The sequence below is a fragment of the Cheilinus undulatus genome, linkage group 7, assembly GCF_018320785.1.
Source record: "Cheilinus undulatus linkage group 7, ASM1832078v1, whole genome shotgun sequence".
Classification (NCBI taxonomy): Eukaryota; Metazoa; Chordata; class Actinopteri; order Labriformes; family Labridae; genus Cheilinus; species Cheilinus undulatus.
Window position 1 is genome coordinate 42,583,552 of NC_054871.1, and position 23,754 is coordinate 42,607,305.

Consider the following 23,754-nt stretch of genomic DNA (forward strand, 5'->3'; position numbering starts at 1 on the left):
TTTTATGAATGTGCTGTGGTTGTTGGTGTCAGATAAGTTGATCTGAGCATTTCACAAATCTACAAGGATTTTCAAGCACAAACATCTCTTGAGTTTAGAGGGCAAAAAAGAGAAGTGACAGGCAGTTCTCTGGGCCAAAAAAGCAGTTTCAGTGGCAGAGCTCAGAGGAGAATGAACAGATTGGTTCAAGCTGATAGAAAGGCATCAATAACTCAAATAACCTCTTGTTAAAACCCAGTTATGCAGAAGAGCATCTCTGAATGGACAACTTCCTTGACATACTAGATGGCTACAGCAGCAGAGGATCACACTGGCTGTCACTCCTGTCAGCTAAAAAAACAAGAAACTGAGGCTACATTTCAAACAGTCACACCAAAATTGGATAACAACAGTTTGGAAAAACATCGCCTGATCTGATAAGTCTCAATTTCTGCTGTGACATTTGGACGGTAAGGTCAGAATTTGGTGTAAACAACATAAAACCCTGTCAGACAACCAACAATCACAATTTGAAGTCACTTCAATCCCATTTTTCTCCACTCTGATGCTCACTTTGAGCTTCAGCAGGATTCCTGACCATGTCTTTATGCCTAAATGCATCAGTTGATGTCACGCAACTGGCTAATCTTTTGGGTATAAGCGTTTAAATTGATATACCTCATGAAATGGCTGGTCAGAGTGATTTTGCAATACGCTTGGTTTTCACTGTGCAGCATGCTTAACAATGGGATGATAATTGTATTAGGATTGCTTTGATTTAGCAATGCTTGGTTCGTGTGGGGAAATTGGCAAATTTTTGAACCCAAGTAGTCAGATATCAACTGATCGATGGGAATTTTGTTATTACAGGCAGCAGCTGCAGGCTGAATAGTCCAATGTTTCAGGATCCAGTAGGAGGAGGTTCACTGTAAGTACACCCATATAACTGCAGAAATCAGGACAACAATTAAAGAGCTCAGTGTTGGAAGGGGCTGTCAGAGATGACGACTGCTCTTCTGAATAAGATTTTCACAAGCTCAGCTCAACTTCAAGTCAAGAATGAGGCTTGCACTGAATAGATCAGCGCTGTTAACAGGCTGATTCTAACAGATAAGATCACAGCTGCCTCAGTCTCAAAATGGATGACAGGAACAGACAGGCAAAACATGAAGCCTTCTGCAGAGCATGGAGATAAGACTGTTATGCCGATCACAAAGGCTTCCCAGGCATGTTATGGAAATATCTGAGCATATCCTGAAATAGGTAAATCAACATGACTCAGCCTTAGGAAGGTGCAGAAAAGCAGCAGCAGCTCCTGTTGGCTGAGCAGGACCTGCAGGAGCAATCTTCCAATAAGGAGGGCAACAAGTTCACAGATTATTATGTAAGGAATAGCAGAGTTACTATCTTGAACATTTACATTAAAAAGAACATGATTTTTAAGTCACGTTAGTGCCAAATGAATAAGCATAGAGGATATTGATCTTATGGTCTATAGTTTTTACATGAAATGTAGCTCCAGAGTAATAACCCCAGATTTTAGACAGATCGTAAGACCAATCTATCATCTACACCTCATAGCCAATTGAGGGTGGAGCCAGTCCTAGCTGCCATTGAGTAAAGGCAGAGTACACCATAGACTGGTCGCCAGTAGGACTGACTTTTAAAGACAAATGACCATGACTGTCCAGCAGAGCTGTGCATCTTGACTAGTCCCATGATCCATTTTGATTACAATTATCAGGCCTGATGAAGAAATATTCCAAAAATTGAGTTTAGAAGAAGACAGAGGAGACTCACATGGTTTAAACCGAGCTGTTTACTCATCTTGGCCAATGAGAAACCATGACATGAACAGGTTATTATTTGAATATTTACAGTACATGAAGCTGCAGTGTGAAAATGCACAAGCAGCATCCATCTGCTTGGATTATGAATTGCCTCTGCATCGATGCAGGATCGTCAACATCTGCATCATGATGCATTGTGTTTTACCAACACTACTACACAGTAAAACCCAACAAGGTAAAAATACTCAAAAGATTTGTTGAAACTGGTTATGTTACAGTTTTAAGCAGTGGGAATACATTTTTGGGTAGACTTAAGTTAAAATATATATTTTACACAGTAAACCCAGACAGGTTAACAGAACTTCTAATATTAGTGGCAACTGGTTACAAACCAATCTTACTGAATACTTACTGAAAAAACAGTCTTTTAAGTAGCAAATACTTAACCGTTGTAAGTTAAATCAACTCAATTTTACTGATTTAAGTTTATTTATGTACATTTATGTTTGGTTAACTTAATATTTTAGGTTAAAGTCCACTTTCCTACACTTTAAAATTCTGTTAAAATCTAATAACATGTATATTTGGTTCTTCATCCACTGACATTTTCCCTTATCTCTTCACATACTTTTATCTTGACCATTCTTATCTCTAAGGCCAAGTTAAGTGACGACACGTTACAATAACTGAACGGTGCACACTGGAGCAAGAAGTCCTCTTCCATCAAGTTCAGAATATCTTCATTATATATTGTGGTTGCTTCCTACAGATGGAACTTGTCTAACTGAGTCAGTAAATTCACTCATGGTGCAAAAGTATTTAATGCTCAAAGGCATTCTGGGAAAACTATGCAGATAAAGGGTTTTGTAAAATAATCTGAGTACAATGATGGAAAATATACTTAGAATGAAAACTAAAAATGTGTTCTATTAACTCTGAAAAATAAAGCTGAAAAAGCTATTTTTCATATTTAAGTTAAAGGTCACATATTATGCAGAATGCACTTCTTCAGGCTTTTCTAACAAAGAAAAAGTGCCCCTGGCCTGTCCACAACCCCTTCAAGAATCAGAAAAATTCAACCCCTCACCCCGTTTTCTCCACCTTTCAGAAAATGTGCGCTACAACAAGCCATTCTCAGACTTCCCCCTCATGATGTCATGTGTGGAGTTAGCCCCACCCCCAGGTTCAGTTAGTCCTCCCCGCATGGAAGAAAGTTCCTCTCCTGCCAGCTGAGAGGAGGACCAGGAGAACCACATCCATTAAGCCACATCCATTTCCTGAGAGGGGCGGAGTCAGCCAGCTCATTACACATTTAAAGCCACAGATACAGAAACAGCTGGTTCTGAGCAGGGCTGAACAGAGGGGTTTATAGACATGCAAAAAGCCAATACTGGAGTGTTTTTTTTTTGTTTAGCAACAAACTTCACAGGCATGTTTTGAGTTCCTCTGAGACCAATATAAACTTGTCTTAAAAGGGTAAAATATGTGACCTTTAACAAATCTCAGTTGTTTTAACAACCTTCTACTGTTCCGTTTTACAGATTATATAAAAAATTTATAAAGAAGTAGAAACTGAGAGTCAGAGGCAGTCTGATTAAAGCAGAAATCCCTTATTAGACAGGTATGTCTCTATATTTAAATTAAATGAGTCATCAGGATATTACAATAAATAAACGTCAGCTATGGACTGTGGACTTGTTTAAAGACTTTGTTTTGGAATAGCATGGACAGCCATGTGTTTGCAATTTGTCCCCTTAGATTTGAACAGCACCTGATCACTGCCTCAACTTTTTCAGACATTTTTCAATCACATGCGCCTCTGACTTTGTTCTATATTCACTTACTCTTCTTTTATTGTCTATTTTCTGGCCAAACTCTAGAAAGCAAACTCTTATGGAATCCTTAAAAGGTCTTAAACCACAACTTATTCGGTAATGAAGTTCAAAATTATCAGTTTTAGTCCTCAACTAAAAAGGAAACAGTTGGAGGTGAATTCACTTCCTCACAGTGAGGAAAATAAGAATCCTACTTTAAAGCACTGTTGTTCCCTTTAAAGTTATAAAGCCAGGGCAGCTAGGGCTAAACTAGAAAATACAATTAGACAAGTTCATTAACGCGTTTAGAAACACTGACTTGTGCTGGCCTATTAGGCTGGTTGACCTTCGCATTAGTGGCCACAGTGCTGGTGAAGTGACAGACAGACGAGAGGACTTGCAACTAATTATTCATTTAGTATTCATTAGCAATGTTTTTGCTCACAGATGAGGGTTGATCATAAGACAGAAAATTAAGAAAATAATTAAATACATCCTCACCATTTGATAATGAAGTATGTTTTATTTGCCCAAGTAAAAATCTGCTTTGATTAAAAGAAATGCTGCAAGTTCCCCGCAGTGTTTTCAGAACCTCACACAGTCGTGGGTCGTATTGTCTCTAAAGGTTGCATCTGTTAATAAAAAAAAATTCAATTTCAGGAAAAAATATTTTATGATCAGATCATGGAGCCTTTTTCAACACTTCCCTGAGCTGACAATTAATTTTCAAGTGTTTCAAGTGTCTCAGAAAAACCTGAAGTTCTTCCTTTTCTTTCTTTTTTAGATCCCCATTAGCAGAAAAAAGCATTGTCTGTTTTCCCTGAGAGTTAAAAACCTACAGCTTTTTGTTAGGAAATGAAAACTGCAATAATACATCACACTTTAGATGAGGGGATGTTTTGTGTCTGTGTGTTGAGGACTTACCTAACATTAAGAAGAGCAGCATAGGCTTCACTGCCAGCTAAGACATAACTTATTCCAATAGAGACACTGGAGGAAAGACAGAATAAGAGAAGGAGAAAAAGATAAAGGGGAAAGAAAAAAGAGGGAGAGAGGTTGTTATTTGTTAGCTCATGATTGGACATCATCCACTGTCATGGTAAGAACTCCCTTGTCGTATTAAACATTGCCTCATCATGGTGCCTGAGGCTACGAGCAGCTAAAAGATTAAAATTCAAAATCCTTTCTTGTTTTCAGTGCAGTGCCTTGATCCTTCACAACTTCTCTATTTTACATTTGCTCAAAACAAAAGTTGCCTTTGGGGGATACTTAAAGCAAATGTTTTGCTTTTGCTCTCATACCTACTTTGAGCTTCTCTAACTGACTAACTCGGGCCAAAAAAAAAAATCTGTCTCCAAAATGTTGTACCTCCACAAAGGAGCAGAATGTCTTTGAACATTAAAAATGAGAGCATGTTTTACTGTAGGCTTCAATCCAAAGTGAGTGACAAGACGAGTTTCTGTAGCTCAACATCTGTTCCCTTCCTTCTAACTTTAAGCCTGTGTAATCTCTCAACTCTTGGTTGTTGAGTGCAAATCCATTGGTAGCGTTTTTTTCCAAAGGAAAAGTGTTGTTGTACACCCACTCTTTGCAATCTTCTCTTTTTCAGACGTTAAAAAGAAATACTTTTAAAGGTTTATCGTCATCTGTCACAGACATGTTTCAAGACACGGATTTCTTAAAAGCCTCATAGCTGAAAAACAGACAGCAAGTGCTGTGGAGAAAGATGGAGGATGATGGAAACTCTAAATGATCTATAGATACCTTGAAGAGAGAGAAAGGTGACAGTGTCCTGACACTCTGTCTCACTCTCATGTCCTCCTTTATGTGTGGTGCCTTCAAACTTAAACTTTATTAACCAAACAACTAAGGGTGTAACGGTACAGAAAAATTTTGGTTCGATACGTACCTCGGTTTTGAAGTCACGGTTCAGTACGTTTTCGGTACGGGGATTGAAGCGGATAAATAAAATTTAATTTCAATTTTTTAAACTATATTGTATTAAAATAAATAGGCTGAATTAGCTTGTGAAGTATGCAAATTAGTGTCTTTTTTGCCGATTTCAACACGGACTTCAGCACTGGATAACTTTTTTAACCAAAGGGACCTACTACAAAGTTTGGAAGAACTTTTCACAGCCCATCTTGGAGGATGAAGAGGTTAAAGCTGTGTGAAATCTGAAGGTAACTTTACCTATGACACAGCTGCAGAGTCCCTCTCTCACTCCTCTGAGGCTTATAGCTGAAGGTAAAGTTAAGATGATTTATAGAGCCAGAGCACCATTGCTATACGGGGGATTCAAATGAAGCCGGCGGCCCTTCTAACTTGTTTTGTAACTGCTCCTTCATCTGTAATGATGGTTGCTGGCAGCTTTTAGGCTCATTGCCGCCACCTAGATTGAAGTGAAAACTATACTTTTTTTTAATACTCATTCAGACGTATTCGTCGTATTACTGCGTGCACCGAACCGTGATGGCCATACTGTGACGGTATGGGACGAATACAAATACCGTTACACCCCTACAAACAACACTAACAAGAGATTCAAACAAAAGGGTTTGAATGGAATATTTGTGAGTTTTAATACCGCAGATCTGTCCTCTCAGACTTTGTAACATCTTTGATGAACTGGTTTCAACTTTTTCTAGAGATCTTTTGCAGCCTAATGCTGAAGCACAAAAAAAATCCTTCTTTCTCTTATTAATCTCCACTCAGTACCTCATGATGACAAAGTGAAAACAGAATTTTAGAAATGTTTGCAAATTTATGAAAAAAAAAAAAAAATGAAATGTCACATTGACATGAGCATTCAGATCCTTTGCAGCAACACTTGAAATTTAGCTCAGGTTCCTCCCATTTCTCTTGATTGTTGCTGTGATGTTTCTGCACCTTGATCGGAGTCCACCTGTGGTAAATGAAATTGATTGAACATGATTTGAAAAGTTTACACACCTCTCTATAGAAGCACTTACAGCTGACAATGCAAATCAGAGCAAAAACAAAGCCATGAGGTCAAAGGAACTACCTGCAGAGCTCAGAGACAGGATTGTTGCAAGGCACTGATCGGGGGTAGGCCACAAAAAAAGGCCTCCATAGTTCTCAAACGGAAGACGTTTGGCACAACCAGGACTCTTAACAGCTGGTTTCCCGGCCAAACTGAGCAATCGGGGGAGATGGGCCTTAGTAAGAGAGGTGTCCAAGAACCCGATGGTCACTCTGACTGAGCTCCTGAGATCCTGTGTGGAGATTGAACAAAGTTCCAGAAGGACAACCATCACTGCAGCACTGCTGATCTAGGCTTTATGGCAGAGTGACTAGATTGAAGTCTCTCCTCAGTGCATAATACATGAAAACCTGCTTTAGATTTGCAAAAAACTCATGAAAACCAAGCACGCTTTCATGTGTTTTGCACTGAGGAGAGGCCAACATCTAGCCACTGGATCCTGCTCGAAGGCAGTAGCTCAGTCTGTAAGGACTTGGGCTGGGAATTGGAGGGTTGCCATTTAAAGTCCTGATTGGACCATATCTGGACTTTGGCATGTTAGCTGGAGAGGTGCCACTTCACTTTGCTTCAACGAGACTAGCAAGGCCATCACTCTGACATCTCTCCATTAGTGCATGTTCATGGGGATCCTGTCTGTGCATGTTTGCATGTAACTCAGCCTATGTGTGTGCAGCATGTTCAACAGAATGTGAAGAGTGAATTTCCCATCAGGGATTAATAATCTTTTTAAAAGTAGACTGGAGGTATTGGAGGATGATGCTTCAACTTGTTGATGCTTCAACTAATGACACTGTGCTCTGTGATTCAGGATTCGTTGATCTGTGTTTATAACTGTTATATTTCATGTCTGTAACTCTCTTCACTCTGCTGCTGCCTGTCTTGGCCAGAACACTCTTGAAAATGAGATTATTATTTTTCCTGGTTAAATAAATTCAAATTAAAAAAACTTTAAATAAAAGTATGTCTTCTTCTTTGCCACAAAACTCAGATGGAGGGCTGCAGGGATGGTTGTCCTTCTGTGACTTTGTCCCATCTCCACACAGGATCTCTGGAGCTCAGTCAGAGCCCCCACTGGGGTTCTGTCTCTGAGCTCTGCAGGCAGTTTCTTTGACCTCATGGCTTTGTTTTTGCTCTGATATCCATTGTCAGCTGTCAGGCCTTCTATAGAGAGGAGTGTGCCTTTCTAAATCAAGTCAAATTAACTTTATTTACCACATGTGGACTCCAATCTAAATGTTACATCTAAGTAATGATCCAGAGAAATGGGAGGGACCTGAGCTAATACCTATGTCATTGTGATATTTCATCTTTTATTTGTCATAAATTTGCAAACATTTCTACAACTCTGTTTTACGCTGTCATTATGGGGTACTGAGTGGAGATTAATTAGAATAAAAACTGATGTTTTCCAACCCTAGCATCAAGCTACAACATGTTAAATTGAAGAAGAGAGGGGATTCTGAATACTTTCTTAATGCGCTTTACAGCTGATAGATGTAAATGGCTGCAGATTGTGTGAATACACACCACTATTTTTTTCTTCCTCATTTCTTCAAAGTTTGTTCTAAAGACTGAACTACACCTAGTTTAACTGTTTGTGCTTGAGCGTGTTTGTGTAATCATAAGCACTTTATCAGGACTGTCTCGTTGAACCACTATGCAGTTAAACCAGTTTTTTAATAAGGAAAATTAATTTTGATATGGAAGTACAAATTCCATAATAAAGGTCACAATTCTAATTTGTGCTCTCCAGAGCTCAAAGTCTGTCAGCACATTGTTATAGTGCTGTTTATCACTCAAAAAAGGCAGATGTGACACACGTATAGTCTGTTAAATATACATGTAGCATTTAATGTCCATGCCTTTTTTTCATTATTGTGGGTCTGTACTGGAAAAAGAAAACACCTATCAAGTTTGTCAGAATCTTAAATTGCTTTCCTGGTTTATGTCTATTTAAAAACTCCAACTGTAAGAGAAACAGGCAAATTCTAGCACAGGAGAGCCTTGTTGTTCTTAGCAATGAAAGAAGTGTTTATATATGGGTACTCATGTTCGTTAAAATGAGTTTGGAAATATTGACGGATTGGATATTTGCAATTCCTACAGCAGTTCATAGTTTTCCTAACTTAAAACAATCATAACTGATACACATTGTAAACATGCACTAGAATTTGTACAAATTTTGTGAATGATTGCATTTTTATTCCAGCCAGGAATGTATTTCAATATCTCTGATTATTTGTAGATTTGCACCTCCCTGTGCGCTGCATATGGTATCAGTGTGGCATTATGCATGTTGTACAACTGCTCCACATTGTAGGGCAGTACATAAAGACCAAGGGTTGCCAAGGGTAAAACATGCTGGTCAGGTTTTGAGCAGTATTTGTGTGTGTGCTTGAGCCTCAGCATTGATCGACCACTAAGCCTCCTTGAGCACAATGAGGGAAATATTGATTGGCCAGGTGTTACAGAGCTGCTCTCACACTGATAACAAGACCTTCCACCAGTGATGGTAAAAACTCTGTCCCTCTCCTCTGTGCCTAAGAGGACAGACATCAACAAACAACCCTGTCCCTGCAGCAAGATGTTCATAGAAACAATATAATCAAATTCCAAAAGGACTATGGTGCATTTAATAAATGATTAAGGAATTTTCCAGACCGTTATTTTTATTAATTGGCAATGATGGAGGTTCTGGTACAACTGTTTGAAAAAATAGAAAAAAAAAGGCTGAAAAAATGAGGAATGAAAATATCAATTTGCTCCTAAAACAGACAGATGACATCTTTTAAGTTTCTTTATAACTGTCATTCATTGTTAAATTAATGCATTACTTAGTTACTCACTGTTAAAAGTAACATATAACATTACTAACTACATACTTTCTTTGTCAAATAAATGCAATTTAAAAGTATAAAATTAAACCTTACATACATCCATGTCAGCTAAAACCCTGTTTCCACTGAGGAGGGAAAACACAAGATCTCTCTTTTGTTCTTTGATACAAAAAGCTGACACTAAGCTCATTTATCTTTTCTTTTTGTTGATACCTGTTGTTGTAGATAAACCTTGGCTGCTGGTTGGTGTCAGCAGCATGCTCTTATCTCAAGCGTCACGCAGAGTCTGAGGATTCTGTAGTAAAGCTACAGCTCTGTGTTAGCATGTTGTCTTTACAGGTGTTTGGAAGTATTTGATGTTGACTTCACAGCAGTGGGGACCTGTTTCTGGCGTGGACACAGTTAACACTTTACCATCACATTTTTGTCCTGTCAGACAAAAATTTACAGGCAGAATGAACATCTCCAAAGATCAAAAAACGCCTTGATTTGAACTGCTCTGCTGTTTTTGTATTCTTCCGTGGAACTGGGCCAATCTTTACAAGTGTATGGTCACATGAGTTATGTTCGAGTGCATACATATTTAAAAGTTCTGTCCTGCTAGTATGCATAAGTTGAAGAACTTAAATAGTTACTTGCATTACTCTGATTGGTAAAAGTAATGTGATCCCTTTGAGTAACAGTAACACATTACGTTATTGTGTTTGTGAAAAATATTATTAATATGAGGGACAGTGTACACTAGAACAGGATGGTAAACATTTCTCAACACAGTTAGAGCTTTTCAAAGTTTTCTCATGTTAGATGGTATTAATGTAAGGGGATTAAAAACCACATGTAAACTGAGTAAAAAAAAATGCTTCTTGGCAATAAAAGAATAAATCTTGTACCACTAGAAAGCATGTTTATTGTCCTTTAAAATGATTCCACATTTGAAAGGAACATGCATTTGTGGGATGAACAGCAGAGCTGAGTGTGAATATTTGCTAGATCTTCTCTGCCAATGCCAAACAGCTTATTTTGCTGTTTATTTATCTAGCTGTTGCTGTTGACTCTTGTTTTGAGGTTCTAGTACCACCAGGTGTTGACAATCAGGTGCATGATTAGCACCTGTTGTATTTAGCAGTGAGTCCAGATTCTGCCTAGAGCTGTTGGATCATAGGACCAAAGTTTGAAGGAGACACTGAGAGTGCTTAGCTGATTGTTGCACCAATATATTAATACCTTTCATCTCTCTCACTGGAGAAATGAGACTTGTCATCATTGGGGGCAATTTCAATGCAGAGATATTGAGACAAGATTCTGAAACCAGTGACAATCCCACAACTCCACAGTCTGGGACCGAACTCTATCCTTTAACATGACAATGCTCGCCCCCACAGAGCGTTGTTTATCAGAGACTACCTCCAGAAATTGTGAGTGGATGGATGGATGGAATGTCCTGCCAGCAGCCCTGACCTCAACAACATTGAACACTTGTGGGATCAGCTTGGATGAGCTGTTCGTGCCAGAGTGACCAACACAACCACACTGACTCGCAGCAAAGTTCTGCTGAAGAATGGGATGCCATCCAACAGCAGTGTGTGACCAGGCTACTGAGGCTCCTGATTGTTAAATGAATAAAATTGCCAACATGTCTTGTTTCTTCAGACTTCAATCATCCAATCCCAAACAACACCAAACAAGAGTCAATGGCAGAATAAGCTGTTTAGCAATTTTTCATGGGTGCAACCCACATACTCAGTTTTGCTGCTCATCCCACAAATGCATTCTCCTTTCAAATGGGACACCATTTAAAAGGAATAAAAAGACAAGATGCATTGTAACAACAAAGAAATAATGTACCAAACACGAATTATCTGATTTTTGTGCCAGATTTAGTTGCAGCATTGTTCACATTTGAGCGATGGACTGAGTTACTTCAGGGCAGAGGTTCAAATGAAGTTTGTCTCTTTTTTTCCTCTCCCTCGGTAAACAATGGTACATTTGCGCTCTCTTTTCATCATTCATTCAGAAAATACATGCAGAATAATAATCAAAACCTTCTATCAGTCAGGATTTGAGAATGCAAAGGAGAGTCAGATAAAAAACTGGCTGTAAATATTATCGATCTTGGCATTGCACAGCAATGGCCAGCTCTGTCCAGCTAGGACTCCACTCTGTAGGAAGCTTAGAAAAAGTTAAGATGGCTTTGGTTAGTACAAAGAAGTAATGTTAACTCCATCTACATATCCCACATAAAGGGATTAACATCAGTTTAAGTGTTTGATGATTGCAATTGTGCCTGATGTTGCTGAGGTAACCAGTGTTAACCTGTGTTGAAATAACAAGTGTGTTTTTATTACAGGTTCTTTTTTTAATCTGTTTATCCAATGAATTGATGGTTGAAATTGTCTGTTGCAGCCCTATTACTGTATTACCACCCATTCCTACTGTATGCTGCTCCTTACATACATTATATAGCCAAGAGTATTCGCTCACCTGCCTTGACTCACATATAAACTTTAGTGACATCCCATTCTTCATCCATAGGGTTTAATATGACGTTGGTCCACCCTTTGAAGCTATAACAGCTTCAACTCTTCTGGGCTTTCCACCAGGTTTAGGAGTGTGTTTATTGGAATTTTTGACCATTCTTCCAGAAGCACATTTGTGAGGTCACTCACTGATGTTGGAGGAGAAGGCCTGGCTCTCAGTCTCCGCTCTAATTCACCCAAAGATGTTCTGTCGGGTTGAGGTCAGGACTCTGTGCAGGCCAGTCAAGGTCACCCACACCAAACTCTCTCACCCATGTCTTTATAGACCTTGCTTTGTGCACTGGTGCACAGTCATGTTGGAACAGGAAGGGGCCATCCCCAAACTGTTCTCACGAAGTTGGGAGCATAGAATTGTCCAAAATCTCTTGGTATGCTGAAGCATTCAGAGTTCCTTTCACTGGAACTAAGGGGCCAAGCCCAGCTCCTGAAAAACAAGCCCACACCATAATCCCCCCTCCACCAAACTTTACACTTGGCACAATGCAGTCAGACAAGTACTGTTCACCTGGCAACCACCAAACACAGACTCGCCCATCAGATTGCCAGATGGAGAAGCATGATTCATCACTCCAGAGAACGCGTCTCCACTGCTCTAGAGTCCAGTGGCGGCGTGCTTTACACCACTGCATCTGACGCTTTGCATTGCACTTGGAGATGTATGGCTTGGATGCAGCTGCTCAGCCGTGGAAACCCATTCCATGAAGATCTTCTGAAGCACTGTTCTTGAGCTTATCTGAAGGCCACATGAAGTTTGCAGGTCTGTAGCGACTGATTCTGTAAAAAGTTGGTGGCCTCTGCACAATATGTGCCTATTATACTTTCGAATATTTAGGAGCGAGGAAATTTCATGACTGGACTTGCTGCACAGGTGGCATCACAGTACCAGGCTGGAATTCACTGAGCTCCTGAGAGCGACCCATTCTTTCACAAATGGTTGTAGAAACAGTCTGCATGCCTATGTGCTTGATTTTATACACGTGTGGCCATGGAAGTGATTGGAACACCTGATTTCAATTATTTGGATGGGTGAGTGAATACTTTTGGTAATATAGTGTATATTAAAAAGTATAAAGTAAAACGTCAGAAGGTGTGATAAGCAAAAAATGGGGAAGCTAAGGCAGGGATCTCGATGCAGGCATTGAGACGGCAGGTTTGCTCAGTTGTTCAAATGCCTTTTTAATGCATATTTTGCAAAACTGAAAAAACAACATAAAGATATGCTCTTAGAGGCATCCATCAGCAGATCTAAAGACACCCGTCCTACATGCAAGCAGGCTTTTTGTAAGTTGTTATCAGCCTAGATTTACCTTAAATGTGACAACTAACCAGAGGTATAATGGTTCCTTTTCACAAAAACAAACAAACAAGAAAAAACACTACAGGTTTTCTGCATCAACCAGTAAACATATTCTCTTAAGGCAGAATTAAATGCAAAAGTCAAAACTATTAACTTCATCGGTATAAACAATGAGCAGTCCATATATTAACTACCCTAAAACATAAGCTTGCCGCAGCATTGATCATACTTTGTAAGTATGTGGCTCTGACAGAAAACTCTAAACATCTCAAGACCCTGTAGCAGAAGCCAGTATTATTAAGTCTGAACCTCAAGGACAGCTTTAACGCCAGTCTGACGCCCTGGCTCAGTGGAGAACAGCTATGCTGGTGCACAGCGATGTAAGTGATATGACTTGACAGTTTTCTCTCCACATTGTTATATTAAAGATGCTGGGATATGGCGGTGTATTCCCCTAACAATGACAAAGCAGAACAGCCAGTGGGAGAGGAGACTTTCTTCATAATATCAAAGCTTAGGGATTGGATTGAAGGCAGTGTAATTTATCTTCAGCCAGAATTCCTCCTAGAACATTGAAAAAATACTGTATTGGGCATCTAGAATACTTCTGCTTACGCAATTAACAAGTCATTAAAGCTTATGTCCACCAACAATAGCAACCTTTGTATTCATTCTTAACGTAAGCTCTGATACTTTGACAAAGAGCCATGGGTCATTTGTGACAGCGCTAGTGTATTTACATGAGAATAAAATCTTTATAAGCTCTGTACGACAGTACTTTAATGTGGGATTAAATTTTACACTCGCACTGGAAAACACTGTCCCTTTAGGACAATTTAGATCATAAAACAACCACATGTAATATCAGAAAAACAAAGGCTGTATTAATTGATTTCATTTGGGAGCAGCGTAGCAAGCTTTAACTGTAACATTTTATTATCTATAAAGCTGCAAATATATTAAGGAGCAGCTGTTTATTTTTACATTCAGCAGACACAAAGCAGAACTTAACATTCATTTGATTTCAGGTCTCTGGCCACTGGACGCATTTACATCTAATATTCACAATCTTTTCGCCCTTTCCTTCAGCTCCTAAGGGAAATATCTGGCCCTTCAGCCGCTAAATGCTGCAGTTCACAATCCAGACCATTACTGTGTCTATCTATTGTTATTTGCATGAAAGTAGTTCACAGTAAATTATCACTACCGCAGAAAGAAACGAGTCAGTCTTGGCGTGGCCGGCAGATGAGAACGTTAAAACACACAGAATGAATAGAATCTACTTTAACATGAACATATTGATAAAAAAAACGTGTTCATGTTTCCCCTTTGAAAGAAAAGTATAGTAATACTTTTAAATCTATATTTAGCTCAAGTTTTGTCCATTGCACGACTGACATCGTTTGAGATATCACACAAATATAATGTGTGTGAAAAGGGATAAAACAGTGCTCTATCCTATTACTGAGAGGCCAAAATGCATTCATGTGAAAACAGCTCTCTATGAAATGACAGCTTGAACTTAGCATGCAGCACAAATGGTAGAAGTGATGAGAAAAACACCTCCACCCACATACGCTCTGTGTTTTTTAGTGCCTGATTGATAAAATTGCAAAAAAAAATCTGCCAAATAATGGGCTCATCACCATAGTAACTTACAACTGGAAGAGCAGGATGCAGTTGAAGGCGTGGCTCATTGGCCGAGAGAGGAAGAGGTGGCCAAGCAGATGAAGGTTGGGCTGCAGACTGTCCTCTTCATTGAGCAAGGCCGTGGCATCCGGCTGTAGTAAACCTGTATCTGAAAAGACACAAATATGCAGATGTATGATGCTGTGATTTTGCTCGTTTGGTGCACTTAAGCCCGCACCAAAAGTCTCTGATGCATCAGCACTATCATGTAAAACACAGAGTGCTGCAACACCTACCCTTTTTACATCACATGCTAATTTTAAACAACAGAGGCCTGTGTAAGGACCCAAAGAACCATATCTACAGACAAGGTACAGTAGTGTCCCAAAGTCTTTTTTTTTTTTGCAAATTGACCCTGCAAGCATCTGTAGTCTGTTGTTTGTACAGGGCCTATTAAAGTTTTCACCCCCTTGTAAGTTTTACCCTTTTACTGATTTTATAAATCAATCATGGTCAATATAATTTGGCTTATAATGTGAATTACACAAAAATATGTATGGTAAAATAAATGCCTGCATAAATATTCACCCCCTTTAAAGTGACTGACCGAATTCAACAGACGTTCAGCCAACTGGCGCTAGCAGTCCAACAATTAGTGAAATGGGGATCACCTAAGACACCTGTGTCTGGAAGGTCCAGTAACTGGTTAATCAGTATTCCTGGCTACCATTTCACCATGAAGACAACAGAACACTTCAAGGTATTACGAGAAAATGTGTTTGAAAAGTATAAGTCAGGGGGTGGATACAAAAAAAATTCCAAGACACTGAACATCCTCCAGAGTTCAGTTAAATCCATCATCAAGAAATGGAAGGAATATGGCACATGTGTAAATCTGTCTACATCAGGAGAGTGGCAGAAAGCTACTGTTGAAGAAAACCCATACTTAATCTCAACTAGAGTTTGCCAAAAGGCATGTGGGAGACTCCATGGTCAAGTGGAAGCAAATTCTTTGGTCTGATGAGACCAAAATGGTGCCTTTTGGCCATCAGACAAGACGTGGCCGACACCAAACACTGCACATCACCACAAACACACCGTCCCCACTGCAAAGAATAGTGATGGCAGCATCATGCTGTAGTTATGCTTCTCAGCAGCCAGCCCTAGAAGGCTTGTAAAGATAGAGGGTATAACAAATACAGCAAAATTAGGAAACTTGGAGGACAATCTTATTCAGTCTGCAAGTGAACTACGGCTTGGGAGAAGATTTATTTTCCAGCAAGACAATGACCTAAAGTATACAGCAAAAGCTACACAGGCTGAGTCAAAGCCCAGACCTCACTCCAATAAAACACTTGTGGCTAGACTTGAAAGGGCTGTTCATGCCAGATCCCAGTACAACCTGTGACAGTGCTTGAGCGGTTTTGCAAAGAAGAATGGAGCAAAATTTCAGTGTCCAGATGTGCAAACCTGATTGAGACTTATCCACACAGATTCAGGGCTGTGACTGATTCTGGGCTGTCACCTTTGGCTGTGACAGCCAAAGGTGACCCTACTAAATACTGACTTGATGGAGGTGAATATGCAGTCACTCAATTTACACTACATATCTTTATCTAATTGATGTTACTTTGTAGAAATCTGTTTCTGCTTTAACATAATAGAGTTTTTTAAATGTGTTTACTTTTCAAAGAAGTAAAATTATATTGACCATGATAAAATCAACAAAAGAGTAAAACATCTGTGGGGATGAATACTTTTTATAGGCACTACACCGCATTCCAAATTATTATGCAAATGATATTTTTCTCTGATTTTCCTAAATAGTTGATACAAATGACAGACAGCATAAATTTCATGTCATCAACCATTAGAGCATAATTCAACAGGCCAAGTTACATGGTAACATAGGACCTCATCTTTCATATCACCTTCACAATTCTTGCACCCATTGAACTTGTGAGTTTTCGGAGAGTTTCTGCTTGAATTTCTTTGTAAGATGTCATAATAGCCTCCCAGAGCTGCTGTTTTGATGTGAACTGCCTCCCACCTTCATAGATCTTTAGCTTGAGGATGCTCCAAAGGTTCTCAACAGAATTGAGGTCAGGGGAGGATGGGGGCCACACCATGAGTTTCTCTCCTTTTATGCCCATAGCAGCCATTGACACAGAGGTATTCGTTGCAGCATGAGATGGTGCATTGTCTTGCATGAAGATAATTTTGCTACGGAAGGCACGGTTCTTCTCTTTGTACCACGGAAGAAAGTGGTCTGTCAGAAACTCTATATACTTTGCCGAGGTCATTTTCACACCTTCAGGAACCCTAAAGGGGCTAACCAGCTCTCTCCCCATGATTCCGGCCCAAAACATGACTCTGCCCCCTCCTTGCTGACATCGCAGCCTTGTTGGTGGACATGTTGTAAGCGGTTTAAAGTATCAAAATGACATGGTGGCCATCCACCAAACATCCACTACTCCTCCATCTGGACCATCTAGGATTGCATGGCACTAATCAGTAAACAAGACTGTTTGAGAATGAGTCTTCATGTATTTTTGGGCCCACTGCAACCGTTTCTGCTTGTGAGCATTGGTTAGGGGTGGCTGAATAGTAGGTTTATGCATGACTGCAAGCCTCTAGAGGATCCTTCACCTTGAGGTTGGTGGGACTCCAGAGACACCAGCAGCTTCAAATACCTGTTTGCTGTTTTGTTTTGACATTTTAGCAGCTGCTTTCTTAATTTGTCTGTCAGAAATCTTCCTCATTATGCCTTTATCTGCACGAACCTGTCTGTGCTCTGAATCAGCCACAAATTTCCTCACAGTACGATGGTCATGCTGGTCATGGAAGTTTTTGTGAAATATCTAATGTTTCCATTCCTTGTCCAAAGCATTGCACAATTTGACGCTTTTCAGCAGCAGAGAGTTTTTTTTCTTCCCCATATTGCTGAAACCTGTGGCCTGCTTAATGTGGAATATCCTTCTTAAGTAGTTTTCCTTTAATTGAACTCACCTGGCAAACTAATTATCACAGGTGTCTGAGATTGATTTCAGAGATCCAAAGGGCCCTGAGGCACAATACCATCCATGGGTTTGATTGAAAAACAAAAAATTTAATGTTTGTGATATGAAAATCCAATTCGCATAATAATGTGGAAGATGGTGTATATGACCTTTTTAATTCAAGCTTTCCTCAGCTAATACTGCATTTGTTAAAGATGTAATGTTGTCTTTTTTAGCCACCAAACAATAGAAAATTATTGATAGAAGTATTGATAAGGACTCAGATGGATAAAGAGCTTTGGATCAGAATAATTTGTGTATATATGTATAGTTCTTTTGGTAAAGTTGGGTCTTTTCTGTCATTTCTAACAGATATTGTGTTGTTTAAATCTTGGGTTATCAAAAAGTATCAGAGTACTTTGATAAACGTTATTACCAAACAGGGGTGAAAGTAGTGTTTTATTCTTGCCAGTATTATAACCACAACCTTCATCACTTCCTGTTCAGAGGAGAACACACTGAGCTGTTGTGTACTATTGCAATGAGTTACAGAGCCAGGGGCATCACGGGGATCTTTGGGCCCCATGAAAGAATACTTTGAGATCCATCAAGACTTACGAGGCAAGAAAATCACAACTGCATGTTACAGCCATTGTTGCCCATCAACAGGCTTAACAAAAGTTGGCAAATCAGAGGAAAGAGGGCTTGGATGGAGAAAAGTCAATAAAAAGATTCTTTTAGAAAGTAGCTGGACTGAGAGGCTGCATAAGGGCAATGAAAAAAAAAAGAATGTTTTTCTTATCAACTATGAATCATGCATCCACAGAGCAAACTCCTTGACCAAAAGCCCTGAGCTGAAAATGAGCATAATGGGTCCTTTTGAATATGCTTCACACTGCTGAATTATCTGAACGTGAACAATAATTAACCTTATTCAGCAGATTTTTTTCTTCAAGTAACCCTGGAGGGCTGTTTACGCTCTTCCTGGTTTGAGCCTTGCTGCATGAACAGGTGGGAAGCTTCCAGGGCAGAACCACTCAGCCAATCATAATTGTACTGCATGTTTATGGTGTAATAACTTTTGATGTAAGTGGTCCTGGCAGAGTGTACATTATTAAATATCATAGTCAAAACAGCCATATTAAATTAATGGACAACAAGCATGTTAAATTAATGGCAATGCAGAAGTCTGTTGTGTAAAAGTAGGGCATTCACACAAACACACCATCATCCCCATCTGCGCATCAGAGCCTGGGTTTAAAATAAAGTAGGTGACAGTCCTTAACACAATGCAACTGTTCAGGCCACACATGCACATTTATAGGTGTGAGGCATTTTCTGATTGGACATGAAGACATGTTCATATTGGACAAGTTAACTGACAAATATACATACAGTATCTATACAACATATGGTTAACACTGCTACAAGTAGTTCATCAGCAAGTGCATTAAAGGGATGAAAGAAACCCCCCACTTTGTTTTTTACTGCAGCTGATGTAAAACTATGCTTTAAGTCTTTTAGTAGTGAAATTAAAGCCATGTAAACACAAACCAAGTCAACACATTTAAAAAAAAATATATAATTATGTGACAGATAGAACATTACGGACTGTTTTTGTATGCTAAATCCAGTTTTAAATTCATGAGAAAGTGAATATCTTTATGGCAAATGTCATAAACATAACCATTAAAACCCATCATTGTGCTCAGCGTTCTATCTCTGCTGGGGTTTTGCGTCATCTGTGCGCCCTCAACTACTAGGTCAATTTCTGAAGCTTTAGCAGCCCAGTCAGGCCTGAATCACAGCAGCCGGAGCACAAGGTCACAAGTTTAAGTGCTGAGAACCAACTACTCTCCCTATCCAGGCTTGATTTGCTGTTAATTTGCATCCAATTTGACACTTTTTCGATATAGTGATGGACATATGATTTGACTGAGTAGACTATGTTAATGTAAATGGTGGGTAAAAACAAAAGTAAGTAGGTAAGGTGGGCAGCCACAAGAGCTATATTTATTTATGACATGGAAAGCATTAATTTTCTTTTTTAAATTGTTTTTTTAATCTTTTTTTATCTAATCATTTGACACTGACTTTTCTTGAATGTAATTCAAAAAGATGGCAAACTATGTGCTCTCTGTTGATCTTTTGAAAATTCAATAAAAATTCAGTTTTTGGGGGAAAAAAATGACTGAATAATCTGTGCATTCCTGTGCCTGTCCTCCTGTTTGGGTCAGTCTGCCGTGTTCAGCCTGTGCTGGAAATTGCTCAATCAGAAACAGACTGGGCAGTTATCTGAAGCAGTGCAGAACCATACTTCTACTAGGCACTAACGATTAATTAGAGATCACAATATGCTGCAGAATGCACAGCATAAGTAAAACACTTTGCAGACAGAGCCCATAGAAATTGTGGATAAAAGCTGATCACTACCAAAGGAAACTTCCTCAGCTAATCACCATGGCTGTAAGGATACACTCATAACACGATTTGATTCGAATCCTGATATTAGGTCCAAGATACGAGTCAAATCCAAACTTTTCTTTAAAGAGAACGTTTGGAAAAAAAAGGGGAAAAATATAATTTCTTCTGCTATTAACAAGAAAAAAATAGTTTTTTTCTATTTTAAACTTAACTTCAGATTCAAAAACCCCAAAACCTGTACATTTTTCAAATGTATTACTTTGAAAGAAAAGTTAAAAACAGAATGTATCTTTTGAATTTATCAATAAAACAGAAAAATATCATTTGAAACAATTCCCAAATAAAATATTAAAGCAATATATAAAATCAGGTAAGTCCCTTTGAATTCCTGTTAAATAGCAACAATGAAGCTTATTTTAATAGCTTTGAATTTACATGTTTTTCGAAAGGAAAATGAGCAAATCTACATTCTCAGGCAGAAGCTGAGACCTCCCAACCGTCACAACATCCTCCTATTGTGTAACTGACTGCCTGTGTAAGGAAAAGCTCACAGCTTTCATTCTGATACTTTAAACCACTTACACAAAGAAAAATAAGAGAAAGTCTTTGTGTAGTCATTTCCAGGGTCTAATCATGTGTATGTGTCTACCAGTCTGTAATAACAGGGTCATAATTACTCAGGTTTACTGTCAGCTTGGTTTCTACTGTCTCGGTTTCGGGTCAGGTTCGGAAATAAAAAAATATTTTGTTTATTATAAAATGAAATAGAAAGGTGTTAAACTTCTTAGACTGACAGCACTTCAACACAAACTGAGAATCAGGGTTAAATTCAGGTCATATGAAGAATGATGGAGTCATCTGAGGTTGTGAGGACTTAAGTACATCAGAGCAATGTTTAGATCCATCGTTGCCATTTATTCTGTAGTGATGCAGCTAAGCTCAGGGGAAAACTGACAAACCATGTAATGACTGGCTCTTTCAACTGAACAGAAAAAAACAGAGGGATCAGCGACTAATTTTTTAAATCCAGAAAAGTACTACAAGAGTACTCCAGCATCATAATAATTAAATAAACACAGATCTGTATTTAAATCATTGTTAATTCCTGATAAACAGAAAATGTTTTATTTCCTTGAAGGCTTACTGGACAAGTGAAAAACTGTTTCAAGTGCTCACCAATTATCCTGTCACAAAATGGAGATTAAAGAGAAGCTGAGGAAATAAGCAGCAGCTTTTTCTCCGATTTAGCCTGAGGAGTTAAGTTGTGTTTTGGAAACGTATGTGTAAAAGTCCACTTTCTTTTCAGTGCCTCTAAATTCTTTTATGTAGGATTAAACCTTGACGACATGATGTGCTTCAAAGATGCAGTAGATGACTCTAGCACCCTAATTAGGTGTTTGTCTGTTATCGGACTTTTCTTTTGATTTTTCAGACTTGTAAACAAAATAGATCAGAGTGTTAACTTTCTATTTCATAATGACATCAATTGAGCTCACAGGCCGATCTAAATGCTCAAAGCATCAAAAGGCTAATGAATGAGTTGTGTGACCGCCATAAATCTGTAACATATCTTGAGTCTTTAGTTTCTATTACAGGAAGCAGAGCAGAGGTTTGTGATCAACTGACAGCAATCCTTTATAAATGAGGTGAAGCTCGTAATGTCACTCAAAGTATGTACAATTTGAGTTTCACTGACGATATGAACCTTGGCAGAACCTGAAAACCTGATATGCAGCCGTTCATGTATGTCTTCCTAATCCATAAATGAAATGAAACAGCTTGACACTTTAACAAATAACAGGATAAGACTGAAATAAGCCTCATCACTAATCCAGCAGAAATCATGGCTGAAAGGTTTCCTGCATAATGACTGATATCCCTGAGGGTCTCCAAGTGTAAAGACATGTGAATAGTGTTTGGCCACATGGTGCGGGTTCTGGAAATGATCAAATAGACAGGTGTGCAGGGGAGATTAAACCCTGACAATTGAATACCAAAATATTATTTTGATATTTTTATTCAACAGACCTTCTTATAGTCAAGAAAAACAACTTTTGTTTATTTGTACACAAAAGATGGCTTTGTCATGCTGGCTGCTCAGCCAACCCAAGGGCAAACACAAGCTACTCCGGTGCATGCATATCCACTGACACAAACACTTGTTATGCAACAAGAGACAAAGAGTAACTGTCCAAAAGAGCGATCAGGCTCACATAGTATTTACAAGTCTTAGCCATAATGAAGCCAAAGCCCAACTAATGATATGCCTTTACTTTAGTGTTGTGTAAGGTTGCCCCATTAAATTCATGCTTTGCTAATTATTGAACTGTATTTAATGAAGCATAAAAAGAGCCAAAAAAAAGAGCCAAAATTAAAGGTAAGCCTGGAAAGTTTAACAGTGGTTTTCTGAATCTTTAAAATTGCTTTCACTGAAAAAGTCTGGTTGCTACTAAAGTTGTGTTAATAAATCAACACAGAATGATAATAGTGCCAGATTAGGTTACAGGCAGCAGATGAACCATGTTCAGACTTTTCAGAAATTGTATAAAGTGCACTCAGAAAGTATTCAGATACCTTCACTTTTTTTCCAATTTTGTTATGTTGCAGCCTGATGCTGCAGTTGAAAAAAATATTTTTTTATTCTAAATAATCTAAACTCAGTAGCCCAGCTTAAAAAAGTGAAAACAGAATTGTAGAAATTTTGCAAATTTATGAAAAATAAAAGCTGAAATATCACATTTAAATAAGCATTTAGATCCTTTGAGAAAACACTTGGAATTTAGCTCAGGTTCCTCACATCAGTCTCAATCGTTGCTGAGATGTTTCTACACCTTGACTGGAGTCCTCCTGTGGTAAGTTAAATTGATTGGATGTGATTTGGGAAGACACACACCTCTCTGTAGAAGGCCTCACAGCTAACAATGCACATTAGAGCAAAAACAAAGCCATGAGGTCAAAGGAACTGCCTGCAGAGCTCAGACAGGATTTTTGCAAGGCACAGAGCCAGGGGTTAAAAATAAAAAAAAAATACTGAACCTGATAATTTACATGTATAAAAATAAGTCCTTAACCAACTATTGGGACACCTTCATCATGGTTTAATGAATGGTTTCCATTTTCAGGGGGGCTAACATGCTATCACTGCCTTACCCAAAACATCCAGCACCACCAAGACCTGACCCACACCGTTTCTGATTGGCCTATAATGCTGGTTAGGTTGAGAAGAGGCAAACAGGCAGAGCTGCCTTACTTGCATACCATTGGTTGGTGAGCTATAACTCAAACAGGCTAAACTGCAAGCACAATACATTTCTTACGTGGTAATGTTATTATGTATTAAATTTTTTCCTCATGGCCTCATGCCAGAAATCCAGCATGGTGCACGAGTACTAAAAGCCCTGCAGAGCTAGGGGAAGCAACAAAAGGTTCCTGAAGGTTATGAGA

The 23,754-nt window shown here is 38.9% G+C and overlaps 1 protein-coding gene across 1 annotated transcript in view; it reads right to left on the bottom strand.

The window, feature by feature from the left end:
• si:ch211-51h4.2 overlaps positions 1-23,754 on the bottom strand; it is a 104,946-nt gene that overhangs the window by 65,271 nt on the left and 15,921 nt on the right. The window contains exons 6-7 of the mRNA XM_041790470.1: positions 14,918-15,056; positions 4,508-4,573 (exon numbers count right to left, since the gene is read on the bottom strand). Of these exons, the coding sequence (XP_041646404.1) occupies positions 4,508-4,573; positions 14,918-15,056 (205 nt within the window). The remainder of the gene's footprint in view (positions 1-4,507; positions 4,574-14,917; positions 15,057-23,754) is intronic.